A 13,066-nucleotide genomic window follows, 5' to 3' on the forward strand; every position below is an offset into this window, starting at 1 on the left:
GTGTTCTGAAATAAACTTTTATTAATTTAAGTTAGACTTTGTAACCCATATGTGAATGTCAAAGACTAGAGGTGAAACTTTATTCAACATTATGCTTAATAAGCTACAGGATATCCAGCAGGTGAGACATGGAGAGATTGAAGGTGATGCAGGGAGGGGAAGCAGGACAAGTGATTTATTGCTTCCCTTCAAAGCCCTTTATCATCAGCAGCCCACCATGCTTCCTATTAGAGACTGATATGAATCATTTTACTGGGACATTCTTAAAAAATTTGTTGAGCACCCCTGTCCCCCCATCTGTCCTATATATGCAGAGATTTGAGAGTCTTAGTTACTGTGAGAAGTAACTGTGAAGCTACTGTGAAGTGTCTTGGCTTGTACTCTTGATGATTTGCTTTACTTCAAGTAAATTACTTAAGCACATTTTAAACACCTGGAATTTGATATGGTCTTCGTACATATTTCACAAACATAAAAAAATTCATATGCTGTTAGCCTGCCAGATGTCTCTGCTTAGACAAAACCCTCTGACCATTGGATTCCGTTGGGTTTACGCCATGTTGAGAGGTGTAGGGAGGAGGACTGACCTTGAAACATGTCTCAAAGAGATTCTCTGATGATATGGGCATTTTCCATATATTCTGTTCCTGCTCAGTGATCTTGATTGATTGTTCACTGGGAGAATTGGTTGGGTCTGAATTGGATTAAAGGGTTAAAAGTTTTGCTAAACTTCTTGTGTCTTAGAGGAAAGCTAACTAATAACTTCTGCTGGTTTCGTCTGTAGCTGAGGGCTTGGCTCAGTCATAAGAGATGGTATTAGCTCTCATTTTGCTGTTTTGCATCAAATTGCTTTCTTACTGTAAGAAATAGTTTAATCTTGATTCAAGTGCAATTCTATTTCATTCTGTCCTTTAATAATTCCCCAGACTGCTTTTTGTTCAGATTTGCTTCCTGGAATGTTTTTTAAAAAGTGCATTTCCTCTACAATATGTTAGTAGCAATTGCCTTGTTCCAAATGGAAAACCAGAGAGAGAGGTAGTGCCAGTAAGTTTTAACATAGCACTGGCCATTCCTTCCAAGTAGCATGGTTTCCCAGGTAGATCGGTGACCTCTTTTTCATTTCCATCTGTGCCTCTGAACAACAGGGTTACTTCCTCTCCCCATACTTGCAACTGTAAAGTAGGTGAAACAGTGACTTCCTATGCACAAGTACCATCAGATTGATTGATGAAAAGTATGTGACTTTATTAAAGACATATTATTTAATACACAGTAATTTAATATTTCTTACAGAGAGGTCTGGTACATAAAAAATAACTAGTGCTGGTGCCACAAGAGTATACTGAGCATTATGTGTCTTTCTGAACTTTTCTGAGTCTAGTTAAAGCAAATATGATTCCCTAACTGTTCTGTATAAACTGAACAGTCTGGTACTGGTTCTCCCTTATGTATATTGAGAAGAATCTACAACTGTGAGAAATGGAGGTGTACTAAAAACAGAAGAATAGGTTTTAGCTAGTCTGGTTTCCCACCATATAGATTTTTATTTTTTTAAAAAACCGATTGAATACCTTGAAACAATTGTTATAAAAGATTACCAGTGTGAAAATTTCAGCATGAAAATTTCAGCATACTGTTGAACAATCAAAACCTTCCAGTTACAGATGTATTCTGTCACATATTCTGTCCTCAGAAACTGCTCCTACTTCCTGAAGTGCTGATTGAACATTCTGGCACATAGCAGCATGTGTTTCTACTTCTGCCATAACATATACTTGTGCTTTATTGATGTTAGCCTGTCAATGTGATTTCTGTAGAATGTTTTTCAAAATACTGAAGCATATTGTAAAAATCAGCTGGCATAAATTGGAGGATAAGTTAGATGACCTGATAAGTGTTCTCTATTATGTAAATTTCATGGCTTGGCTTCTTCATAATTCTTTGTTCATCATCTCTGTTTCTCACCCCCCCAAAAAACACCAAAACACCGAACCCCAAAAACATTAAAACAACAACATCATAAACCCAACAACAACAACAAAGGGAAAGAGAAGAAGGAAGAAGTGTACCCGATGAGGAAGACCCTGAGCCTGGGAACTCTGTAAACCCCTTCCAGCCTATATCTGCTGTAATTTCTGAGGTATGAGAATATGTGGAAATCTGGATCGGTTTAGACCTACCACTAACAAATGTCTGCGAGGTAATGAGAAAAATGGTTCATTTCAAAGAATTGTTCTAAGTCTGTATGCACAGCATTATTTTATTTATTTTTTTTTAATCTTGGCAGTCTTGGTTTTTGTGCATTGAAACAATGCTTTCATGTTAAGAAAATCCCCTATTGTGATTTGGGGACAAAAAGCTTTGTAGGCACAGTAAAATAAAGGTATTATAAACAGATGACTGAACACATTTCCTAATTAAACTACTGGATATTCAGGAGTGGAAAATATTCAAGGTGTATTAGTTTCTTGCAAAATATTTTAGTAATGTAGTGAGTCTTACAAAATCTCCTCGACTGCTTCAACTTTCTGAGTGTAACTGTTTTCTGTTGCAAACAGAGACAACTGAAAAGTTTTCTTAGCTTTGACATATGAAAAGCATATTAACATAAAAAGTTTCCTTAACCAGTGTTTCTGAGTTCAGGCAGTTCTTATTTATTGTACCATATTTTTTTATTCAGTTGACTTGAGATAACATAATCTCAAGAAACATGTAAACTCTCAGAGACTTTTCCAGTAAGTAATTCAAACATTGCTTGTCTCGAGGACAAAAGCACCTATATCCATGTATCTTGTAAAGTCATCTACATGCACAGTAATACACTTTATAAAACATACAGAGTAAGAAGAGAAGGGTATAGCTGCGAGTAGTGCAGGTGATTTAGTGATATAGAACCTGTAAAATAGCCTATCATTGAGTCGGTATGACACAACTGGTATTTGTCCAACTCATGGTAGCACTTTCTGGATACTTAAGCTCTGTGCACGTGTACTTTGTTTTAAGTAAAACATCAAAAAAATTAAAAAATAGATAATTGAAGAGGAAGAAATTCGGAGTTTTCTAACCTTTTGCGCAGGACTGTTGATGTTGTTTATATAGCTACTGTTTTTTTGTCATATGACCAAAACAAAAGCAAGAAAACAGGTTATAAACCTAAAGATCATTTCTTTTGCTGTTAAACCTTTTTTTCAAATTTTTTTTTTTAATTTTTTTTTCTTCCTGTGGACAGGATATTGGAAATTTAATTTCTTCATGAAAATATTTTCTATGCTAATTGTGGGGCAGAAAAATATTTTAGGAATACTTTGATTTTTAAAGTAACCTCCCTGTCTTATTAGTCACTTTACATCATTAGACATTGTTTAAAAAAATTATCTCTGTTAGAATGAAAAACAAATGGAAAAGAAGCGGCAAAGACTGGAGACTGAAAAGGCTACAATTGTCTTGAAATCGCAAACAGAGCAGGAACAAATGGATGCCCAGCGGTTGTCAAGTAGCAGTAGCCAAAACACAAATGACAGTAGACTAGAAACTTGCAATTCTACAACTACACAGCTTTTGCAGCATGAAGAAGAGAATGAGCAGCAAGCCTCAGAATCCCTTGACTCAGGTAAAACTGCTTCCTTTTAATGTGTCATTTAATGTTATTTTTCACATAGTTTCTCCCTCTGTCTATTATTTTTCATGATACCACACATCAATTTAATCTATTGAAACATAAAAATGCACCATTAGGTTATTGTGTTGGAAAATCTGCTTCAAAAAAAAGTGCATTTGTTGGTGTGACTGACACTGTAGCTCAAACTAGGTTTTTTTTTATCATAATCAAATATGTGGCCCACTTTCCATCAGTACCAAACTAAGTTGAATTTCTTTATTAAAAGATAGAGTTTGCATATATTTTATGCTTACAGTTTATTTTCTATAGCAAAATTTGTGTAAATTTTACATTTCATATAATTTTGTGTATAAGTTTGGACTGAAAATGCTGATGTATGTCAGCCCAACAATTGTATTAGAGGTTGATCTAAAATATTCTCTGAATGTAACTATATGATAGGTAATGCTTTATTTCTGTTTGGTATAGACAACAGTAAGAAAAAAAATAAAAAACCTAAATTAAAAAGAGGCCACAGAGTAGAACCTGTTAATGCAGAGGACACTATTCCCAAAAATCCTACACCACCACCAGCTCTTCCACCTGGTAAGTGTACTAACAAACAATAATCGATGTCTCAATTTGTGGTTATTAATCCTTTAAAATATTAATTTGTGAATGAAGAAACTGAAATGGTCTTCATACAGAGATATGCTACTAAACTCTATACTCTAGGAAATCTTTGATGCAGTTTCCCACTTCATGGTATGAACTTTCAGCAGTATTAATTTGATCTATTCCATGAGGGAATCATTATTCACAATATATTACATACTTTTGGCATTTCTAAATCCTTTGATTTCTTCCAAAGAGAACTGGCTTCCGTACATTTCATCAGATTCAAGTGCCGTCGTGGCATGTTTTGACTGTCTTTGTTTTCCTTTAGTTGGCTGGGGAACTCCCAAACTTAATAGACTTCGAAAACTTGAGCCTCTTGGTGAAACACATCATGCTGGTAATTGAAAATATTTTGGGTTTTGTACTTTTTTTAAAGCATTCTGCACTGTTCATTCACTTCTACATTCATTTCAGTCTTCATCTTTTTTTTTTTTTAATTTCTTAATGCCAGTTTTCACTGACCAAAAGCTAACCCTTTGCTTAGTAGAAAGCATCTTTTTGATTTTTCAAGTCTTACTTCTTTTTTTACCAAAGAAAAAAAGGTCTCTCAGATTCCCTTACAAAGTTTAAAGTGGCACGGGATATCATAAGCTATTAATGATGTGAAATTAGTTGCACAGCAGCATACACCTAAATATTATAATGTGCCATATAACAAAGAGTAACTAGACCGGTTACTTTAAGAGTCCAAACACACACTGCATTCAACGTGAAAGTTTCAGAGTATATTTCCATTGTCCATATGTAGACAGTTCATCATTATCTGATGCAATGGGGACAGGAGTTGGCTTACCTGGGTACTGAAAGAAGTCTGAGGTACTCAGCAGAGAGGATACTGCAGAAAGCCTTAAGCAGGACTGCAGAGATCCAGCAGGGTTTATTAATTTGGCATCCATAGTGGCTCTTCCACACCCGGGCTGGTTCTGCATTAAGCTGCCTGTTTGTTTCCACACTGATCTGGTGATCTGATCTGGAAGTGCTAATTGCTTCAAAATACTGAACCCAAAAGGGCCCCATGTATTTCTGTAGTTCTGTGAACCACAGCCCATGTCCACATGGATTTGCTATATGCAAGCTGACTCCTTGTGTTGCCTCTTGAGATAGTCTAAAATTTCTTCTACCCACTGCTACTCTTTCCATATGGTTTTAAAAGCATTGTCTGTAAGATTTTTGCCATTGATTTGGGGGTGTTTTCTTGTGAGAAAGAAATCTAAAGCCATGTGGTTACTTCTGAATTAAGTGCATTATGTTAGCAACTCCAAATGAAGGACTGCAATCCCAGCTATGATGGGAGGTGCTGGAGTCCCCATCCCTGGATGTTTAAGAGTCGGGTCGACACAGCGCTGAGGGATATGGTGTAGTTGGGAACTGTTAATGTTGGGTTGATGGTTGGACTGGATGATCTTCAAGGTCTTTTCCAACCTAGACAATTCTGTGATTCTGTGATAAATTTGATTGCGGAAGTAGTGAGACTTGCAACTGAAAACTAGATTATTGGTCTGCAAGGAGAGGTGTCAGTGATAAAGCTTGAGATCTGCTGCTTTGCCTGAAGAGCCAGTGTCCCTGGAAGTTCACAAACTGAAAGGAAAAATAAGTTTAATAACTGGAAATGTCAAGGTGTTAGTAGGCAGGCTTTTGATTTCTCTCTTCAATTATGACTATTTTCTATTTTTGGAAGACCATGGAAGATTGTTTTCATATGCTCATGCATCTTTTTCTCAGTTTGAGATGATAATTTATTCATTTTCTTACATTTTTGTTTTCCAAATTTTGAAAAGCCAAGTGAATGTGGAGACATCTGGAGTAATATGAGAGGAGGATAACCACACTAAAGCAGTGGGAACACTTACAATACAAATTGAACAAAGAGAACATTAATTGAGGAACTTAGAGGGAAAGGAGCTCAGTGTGTCTGTAGTGATCCTTGAGCCTAACCCTGACTTGAATTGATTGTACTACTACCACATAGTACAGCACCATGTGGACATACCTGCTGAAGTTCTGAAGCAACAGAACATGGAGCTTCTCTGCCAAAGAATCAGAAGATGCCAATAGGGGAATTAAGATCTCTAAAACCTAGATATTTATTTTTCACAGGAGCGTAATTCATGTGCATAAAATGTAATTTGTAGTCTTAATTATAAAACCATCTTGCTCTTTTTTTTAAAGGCATATAGAAAGAAGGCGGCAAGAAAGAAAAGCCAGATGAAGAGGTAGGGAGGGGAAGAAAGGGAAGAGGTGGTACTTAATTTTTAACTCTGCCTAAGGGAGGTGTTGTGTTTTGTAGCAAGAGCGTGGGTGGGACAAAGAGATAAAAAATGCTTAAGCTACGTTCCCTACACACAGGTGTGTGAGTTAGTAGCCTAAGATCTCTGTTAATTTATTCCATTTGTAAAATAAGGATAATAATTATTTTGGAATCTAATGATGGAAAAGATGTTGGTAGGGGAATGACCTCTTGACCAGAGGTGTAACCATTTTGATCAGAGGAAACATGGAGTGCTTAGAACTTTGCAGCTGAATCCAAGACATTACCCGATCTTTGCTGAGATTTGTTTTTTTCAGGAATTTTCAGACACTCACAAGATTCACACAGATACAGAAAATCTTGAGAAAGCAAGAAAACATCTATTAGGAAAGCATTATTTGTAAATGAAAAAAGCTCTTCAGCTGCATGGTCCAGCATTGTCAAATATTTAGTTAGGACCTGATAATCAAGGAATGTCAATTACTTACTTTACTTAAAGCAGATGGTTTTTTACTCATACCATTTGAGAGCCATAGAATCATTTAGGTTGGAAATGTCCCTTAAGTTCAGCTGTTAACCTAACACTACCAAGTCCATCTTGCACTGATTTTAGCTTGCCATCTGTCTTTCCCCATTTTCTGTCACACAACAGTGTTTTTCAATGTCTTTTTACATATTTTGCAGATGGAGAACCTGCTCCTGCTTGGAAACTCATTCGAGTTTTCCTAAGACCAGTAGAGCCTACCTTTGATCCATTTCTTTAGAATATTCCCTGAACTGCATCTTTCTGAAAACCAACTTCTTTTTGACTGTCCCTTCAGCACAGAAATAAATCCAGTTTGATCTTTATTTTTTTTCCCCAAAATTCACTGCAAAGCTGGTTTTAAAAGTTTTTCAGGCATTCAACCTTTGTGAAATAAAAAGACCTGGTTTCCTTTTTGCTTTCATGATTAATTTATATAAATGGCATGAAGGCACAATTTGCAGGGAAAGCTTGAAGTATTTTTTTATTTCCTTTAGCTGGGACTTTAAAGCTTCCTTTTTTGTGGGTTTTTGGATTCTCTGAAGTGCACTGTTTTCTACAGCAACACTGCGTTCTGTTGAACAATTTGCTTTGACAAATGGTTATTGGCCAAGTGGCTGAAAAGTCTTTGTATATGGGACAAATGAGCACCTACCTTCATGTAGACCAGACTGAAAAAACTCAATTCTAGTAGGATGCCCAGTAGATGCTTTTGTCAGAACTCCAGGTAAAATTGTTACTGTCCATAAAAGCAAGGAACAAAAAAAGTATTTAATGGTCTGCTTTTATAGCTCCTCAGTGTAAGTCAAGCCCCTTAAAATTCAAACCAGATAGGACTTTTTGTAATGTTGATTTCTTCTAGTCCATGGAAAAACACAGGAACAGGTGTTTCTCAGTATTCCCATGCATTCTACTACAGGTCTTTGTCAGTTAGGATAGCACTTGCTCCTTTGGTTTTGTCTTAAAAATTATTTTTTTTTAAAGTGTCACAGACCTTCCTGCTGAAATATATAAAATTAGTGTAGTGTGAGGTTGAAACAACCTCCAAAGGTCTGGTTTGTAATGCTAGGTGTTCTCAGAGACATAAATCTGTGTTAATGATTTAATGTGCAAACTGGAAAATTAAAAGTGTTGGTGAGCAGACTATTTAGTATATATATTGAGTCATTCTTGTGATCATTTTTGCACACAACATTACATTGGATGTTTAGGCAGAGTTAACAGGCAGTAGAGTCAATTATATAAATCTTTAATTATACACTTATTTTCACTAAAGACTGCAATTTTTCCAGTCATGCTAATGACTCTAGCACAACACTAGGTAATGAGTGTCTATTTATGGTCACTGGAGGATATATTAGCAAGAACAATAAACACCTCTCATTATAGGAGGTAAAATTGCCTTCCAGTCCTAAAGTCATCTGCCAGACCTCAAGAAACTGACTAATAAAAACATCCATTGTACAGGTTTTCATTTACCCTATAATCATTGGTTGCAGTTTTGTTGCTTTTCACATGCTGCTGTAACACTGGATTAGCTCTATTAAAATCAAAATATTTACAACAATAATTTAAAAGTGTTATTTTACTGATTAAATGTAAGGATAAGTAAAACCTTGATCCTACAGGCATGCACACATATTCTTAGAGTAATATAATCCAACTTGCTTGCTTTTGTTAATTTTAGCTCAGGAATGCAATTTTTAACACAAGTTATTGCATATGTAGAACAAGTGGAATATATTTTTCTTGGAAAATTATGGTTTATTAAAGCTGGAATTTGTGTTGGCAGGCCATCAAGGCTTTGGTGCGGCAGAGGTTGTCTGTATAAACAAAATTGAGATTTGAATGCCTCAAAAAGCTGCTTTTATTTTTTCTTATTTCTACCTGTTTTCCTCTTACCATCTTTCATGACGTTATTTTGCTTGTGAAATGCTTTGCATGTACCAGTCTGCATGGGTTTTTTTCTTTTATATCAATTATAAATGTTTGAGAATACTTGTTATTCTCTTCTGGTGTGCTTAATAACTTTGTCTTGAAAAATTTTACTATTTTAAACTCCATTATTGACAAAAGGAAATGTTGCCGTTTTATCTAAAAATTCTTAACAGAATACTTTCTTTTAAAAAGTTAGTATGGCTTTCAAGATAGATGCCATGCATAAATGGTCCCAAAATTTTGGATGCTGCATAGCGTTACTGTCACTTAAAACTTTATTGCAAGGCAGACTCGACTACAGTGACATTCAAATTTTAATACTTCATTTTTTCAGTTGCCATTTGTACACTCTGGATGTATCATTTCCTTTTTTAGGGATGTTTACAGATCACCTTTGGGCTTGATCTTGCAAATGCTGATGCATGTATAACAAAATGTAATTAAACCCTCTTTTGGCCAATACACCTCCAGACACTAATTAGCACTATGTCTGAAAGTTGCTTGTAGGAATTAGCTCTAAACCTGTAGGCTACCTAGCTTTCATTAAGGAAGCAAGAATTTACATCATTTAAACATCCTTTAAGCAAGGGAGATGGTAAATGACAGATTAATGTGTTTTTCTTCTCTGGCATTTCTTATACAGATTTCTATGGAAAGCCTCTGCCACCGCTGACTATACGCCAAAGACCCAACAGTGATACCCATGATGTCATTGCTTAACTGGATCACAAACAGCATTTAAAAGAACATAATCAAAAAATTGTATCAGAAACATGTTTTGCCCTTGAAGGAAAATTTTTAAAAAGACACTCTTATCAGCTTGTTGCAAAATAAATTGGTGACAATTAAACATGGAGTTTATTCTATCATACTTAGATTGGAATTTGTCATTTACTTTTCACATCACCAGCTCTTCTTCAGGATTTAGCATCAAATCAAGAAAGGTCTATGGGTCCATGGATGCTCATATGAACATGGTATTGAATATTTATTGGGTTTACTTGTGAAAATACATAGCTGTAAACCTGAAGAAAAATACCTTCAAGATCACATAATACTGGATTTTACATTTTCACCAAGACCCTTCTCCAGGTGCTGCGCAGTGGTTGGTATTTTTGCAGCTAATAAATGATTCTAAAGCATTTTGTAAGATTAATGTATGATAGGGTGAATATAGGAATGTTATGCAACAAATATTGAGTATATTTTTCTAACTTTTTATAAAATTATTTGAAAGTTTGAGTGGACACGCATACCTGTTACCAATAAAATGATACCTACAAAGCATTAGAAAGCTGATAGTCAAATGCATACAAATACAGGATGTTTGACTCTTACATTTCTCTTACGGTAGCAATACCTCTTATTAGGGATTACATTACCAGATGCATATTTCATGTTTCTGGCAGTCTGAAGGGTGGGGGAAGGTAGAAAGGAAAGTTTAAGATAAATGCATTTTATACAAGATTAATGCTATTGTAATTGTCTGAAAGTTTTCTTATGTGTTCTTTTCTTTGTTTTGTTAAGTGAGTTTGGCATAGGTAATAAATTCAGTTGAAAAAGTAAAGCTGAATATTGTATTGTCTGCTACAACGTGCAAGCAAATTGCACATAGTGAGTGGAAGTTTTGCACTAATTCAGTCATCAATTTTGATGGAAAACTGAATCAACCAGTATGTGGATTAAGCTCCAGCAGTTTTTAATCTCGATAATACTAAAATACCATCTTGAAAACTAAAGAAACCCCAGGTTTTTAAGGACTTATATAATACTTCCATGTAATGTGTTAATTTTACATTTTAAAAAATCACATACAAGTGATACACAAACAACAAGGGTTACAATTGGATATATTCCTATGTAAATGTTTTTCCTCTTACTTTGGAGACAGCCATTGGTTTATTGTATAAAAAGGTATGTCATTATGCCACTTAGTTACAGCAAGGATAAAACCCCCATTCAAAGTTTTTTTTGAAGCAGCAGAACTTGGTGATTTTCTATTACGGCCTCAGTCTTCCATAACATGGTATTACCAAATGATTTTAGTAGATGTTAAAACAATGCAATGTCTATATTCAGCACTTTGACATTAGAAATCTTTGCCATATATCCCTTACAGCAATGAGTTGCACAAATAAACTTCTACCATATTAATCAAAATAAAATTATTAATTAATATTTTTAAAAGAGTATTTTTAAGTGGGGAAAAAAATAATCAGTCTTAAGAATATTACATTTGGAATGTGTGGAGAGGAATATTCCAAGTTTGCTAGTTTAGTGTAAGGATGAAACAATTTGTACGTGACTGTCAGCATGAGAGTTGTATTCTAATAGTGTCACACGGTTCAGTTTGATTATTCTCAGGATTTAAGTCGTTTTCACTTCAAACAAACACAATATTAAGTAGAGGGGGAGTTGCATAAAAGTTTGTGTGCAAACTCGATCTTTCTATCTTTAGCTATGTTACCACTTAACTTTTTTGGCTTAAAGGCTCTACTTTCACAGGTGTTTGGTTTGGGTTTTTTTTTTTTTTTTACAACTTCAGTTTCTAGAAATGTATTACCCTTTTATTTTAACACTTATCTAAAATAAATTAATGGAAATCTTTGTTAAAAATAAAGCTAAATACTGCTGTGGTAACAAAATTTGAGAAACTGAAATGTATGTTGATACTTACATGTGAAGTGTGTGCTATGCGTGTTGTGTGTGTGGACACATGCATCAGTTTTGTTTCTGCTTTTAAAATAAATTTTACCAATATGTGACCAAAGTACTCAAAAATGTTTCATACAGTTTTGTTTATTAATATGCTCTGTAATTATTCTACAGTAGTTTTTTCAGTAATTTACACTACCTTGACTTTTTATGTGCTCAAGATGACATTTATGTATAGAGTAAAAGTAATGCACGGTATCAACGTTTCCCATATTATCAAAAATTTACAATTTTTCATAAGCAAGTGTAGTCATAAATGTTTAATGGCTGCAAGCCTCATTTACCTTGCTAAAATGTATAAAATAGAGACCTCATAGATGGAATCTTTGCATATTTTTACAACTGCAATGTGGTCAAATTTAGAATATATTGAGAGATTGGCACTAAGTTATGTGTATATATATACATATAAAGTGCTTTGATAGTGCACTTAATATTTGAGAGGTAATAAGTTGCACAGTTGTAAGTTGAGAGGTAATTATTGCACAAATTAGAAGGTTCTGTCAGGTTCCGATGCTCTTTGCTGTCAGTAACATCACTCAAAATGTGTCTGCATTCAGCTAAGAGTATTTGTAATTAAATACATGAGTGGTAAGAACACAGAAATGTGCTACATAAGCAGAATATTTTGCATTATCTGTGCACAATATTTTAAATACATTTTAGACAAAATATTTTAAAGGTAAGTCAAATGTATCTTCTAAGATAAGGAATAGTAACTTTCATGAGGTGAATTAATGTAAAAGCTAATAAGTGCTTCAAAATATGTCATTCTCATTGTTGTCTTCCTTTTTAGCCAAAACCTGAAATCCACAGGAGGACCTTAGAGATTTAGAGGTTTTAAATAGAATATAATAGCTATAATTCTATTATTAAAAGTACATATATTTGATATCCATTAGGTTTAGTTTCACGTCTGTGACATGACCTCTCCGTGTAAGTAATGCACAGTGAGGGGAACTCATATTGAAGTGAGACGAAAGCACTGTGATTTTAGAGGAAGCTATTTGATAATCTTGTGAGTTTTCTATTTCAATTCCACAGTCCTGATGGAGAATTAGAAAGCTTTAAAAGAAGCACTCCAATAGACAGCTGATGCCTGCTTTCTAATGGCCCTCTTGTGAGCCCTGGTTGCGAGGATCGAGATGGAAGCAGCCAGGCACCCGCAGAGAGGCCTGCGAGGCAAGTGTAACTGGCAATCCTCGAGCACATCCATCACACCGCTGGCTGCCAGTGGGGCCACGGAAGCCCCTGTGCAACAGGCTCTCAGCCCATGCTCTCTCTCACTTTCTGGGCTGTGAATGCTGTGTGAGCTTTATAAAGAAAGGCTGTGGTGATTATCCTTTCCTTGAAACTCACAGAACCG

General features: G+C 35.1%; 1 protein-coding gene across 6 annotated transcripts in view; it reads left to right on the plus strand.

The window, feature by feature from the left end:
* Positions 1-11,766, plus strand: part of ARL13B (ARF like GTPase 13B) — a 52,764-nt gene extending 40,998 nt beyond the window's left edge. For 2 of the 6 annotated variants that reach the window (XM_074812257.1, XM_074812285.1), the window contains 5 exons: positions 2,044-2,140; positions 3,385-3,610; positions 4,088-4,204; positions 4,545-4,613; positions 9,629-11,766. In XM_074812257.1, the coding sequence (XP_074668358.1) occupies positions 2,044-2,140; positions 3,385-3,610; positions 4,088-4,204; positions 4,545-4,613; positions 9,629-9,705 (586 nt within the window). In that variant the 3' untranslated portion in view covers positions 9,706-11,766. Of the gene's footprint in view, positions 1-2,043; positions 2,141-3,384; positions 3,611-4,087; positions 4,205-4,544; positions 4,614-6,445; positions 6,490-9,628 lie in introns of all 6 variants that reach the window. The other 4 variants (XM_074812266.1, XM_074812301.1, XM_074812275.1 and 1 more) reach the window with 4 other exon arrangements.
* Positions 11,767-13,066: the final 1,300 nt, after the last annotated feature.

The sequence above is a fragment of the Strix aluco genome, chromosome 2 (genome assembly GCF_031877795.1).
Source record: "Strix aluco isolate bStrAlu1 chromosome 2, bStrAlu1.hap1, whole genome shotgun sequence".
In the NCBI taxonomy this organism is placed as follows: Eukaryota; Metazoa; Chordata; class Aves; order Strigiformes; family Strigidae; genus Strix; species Strix aluco.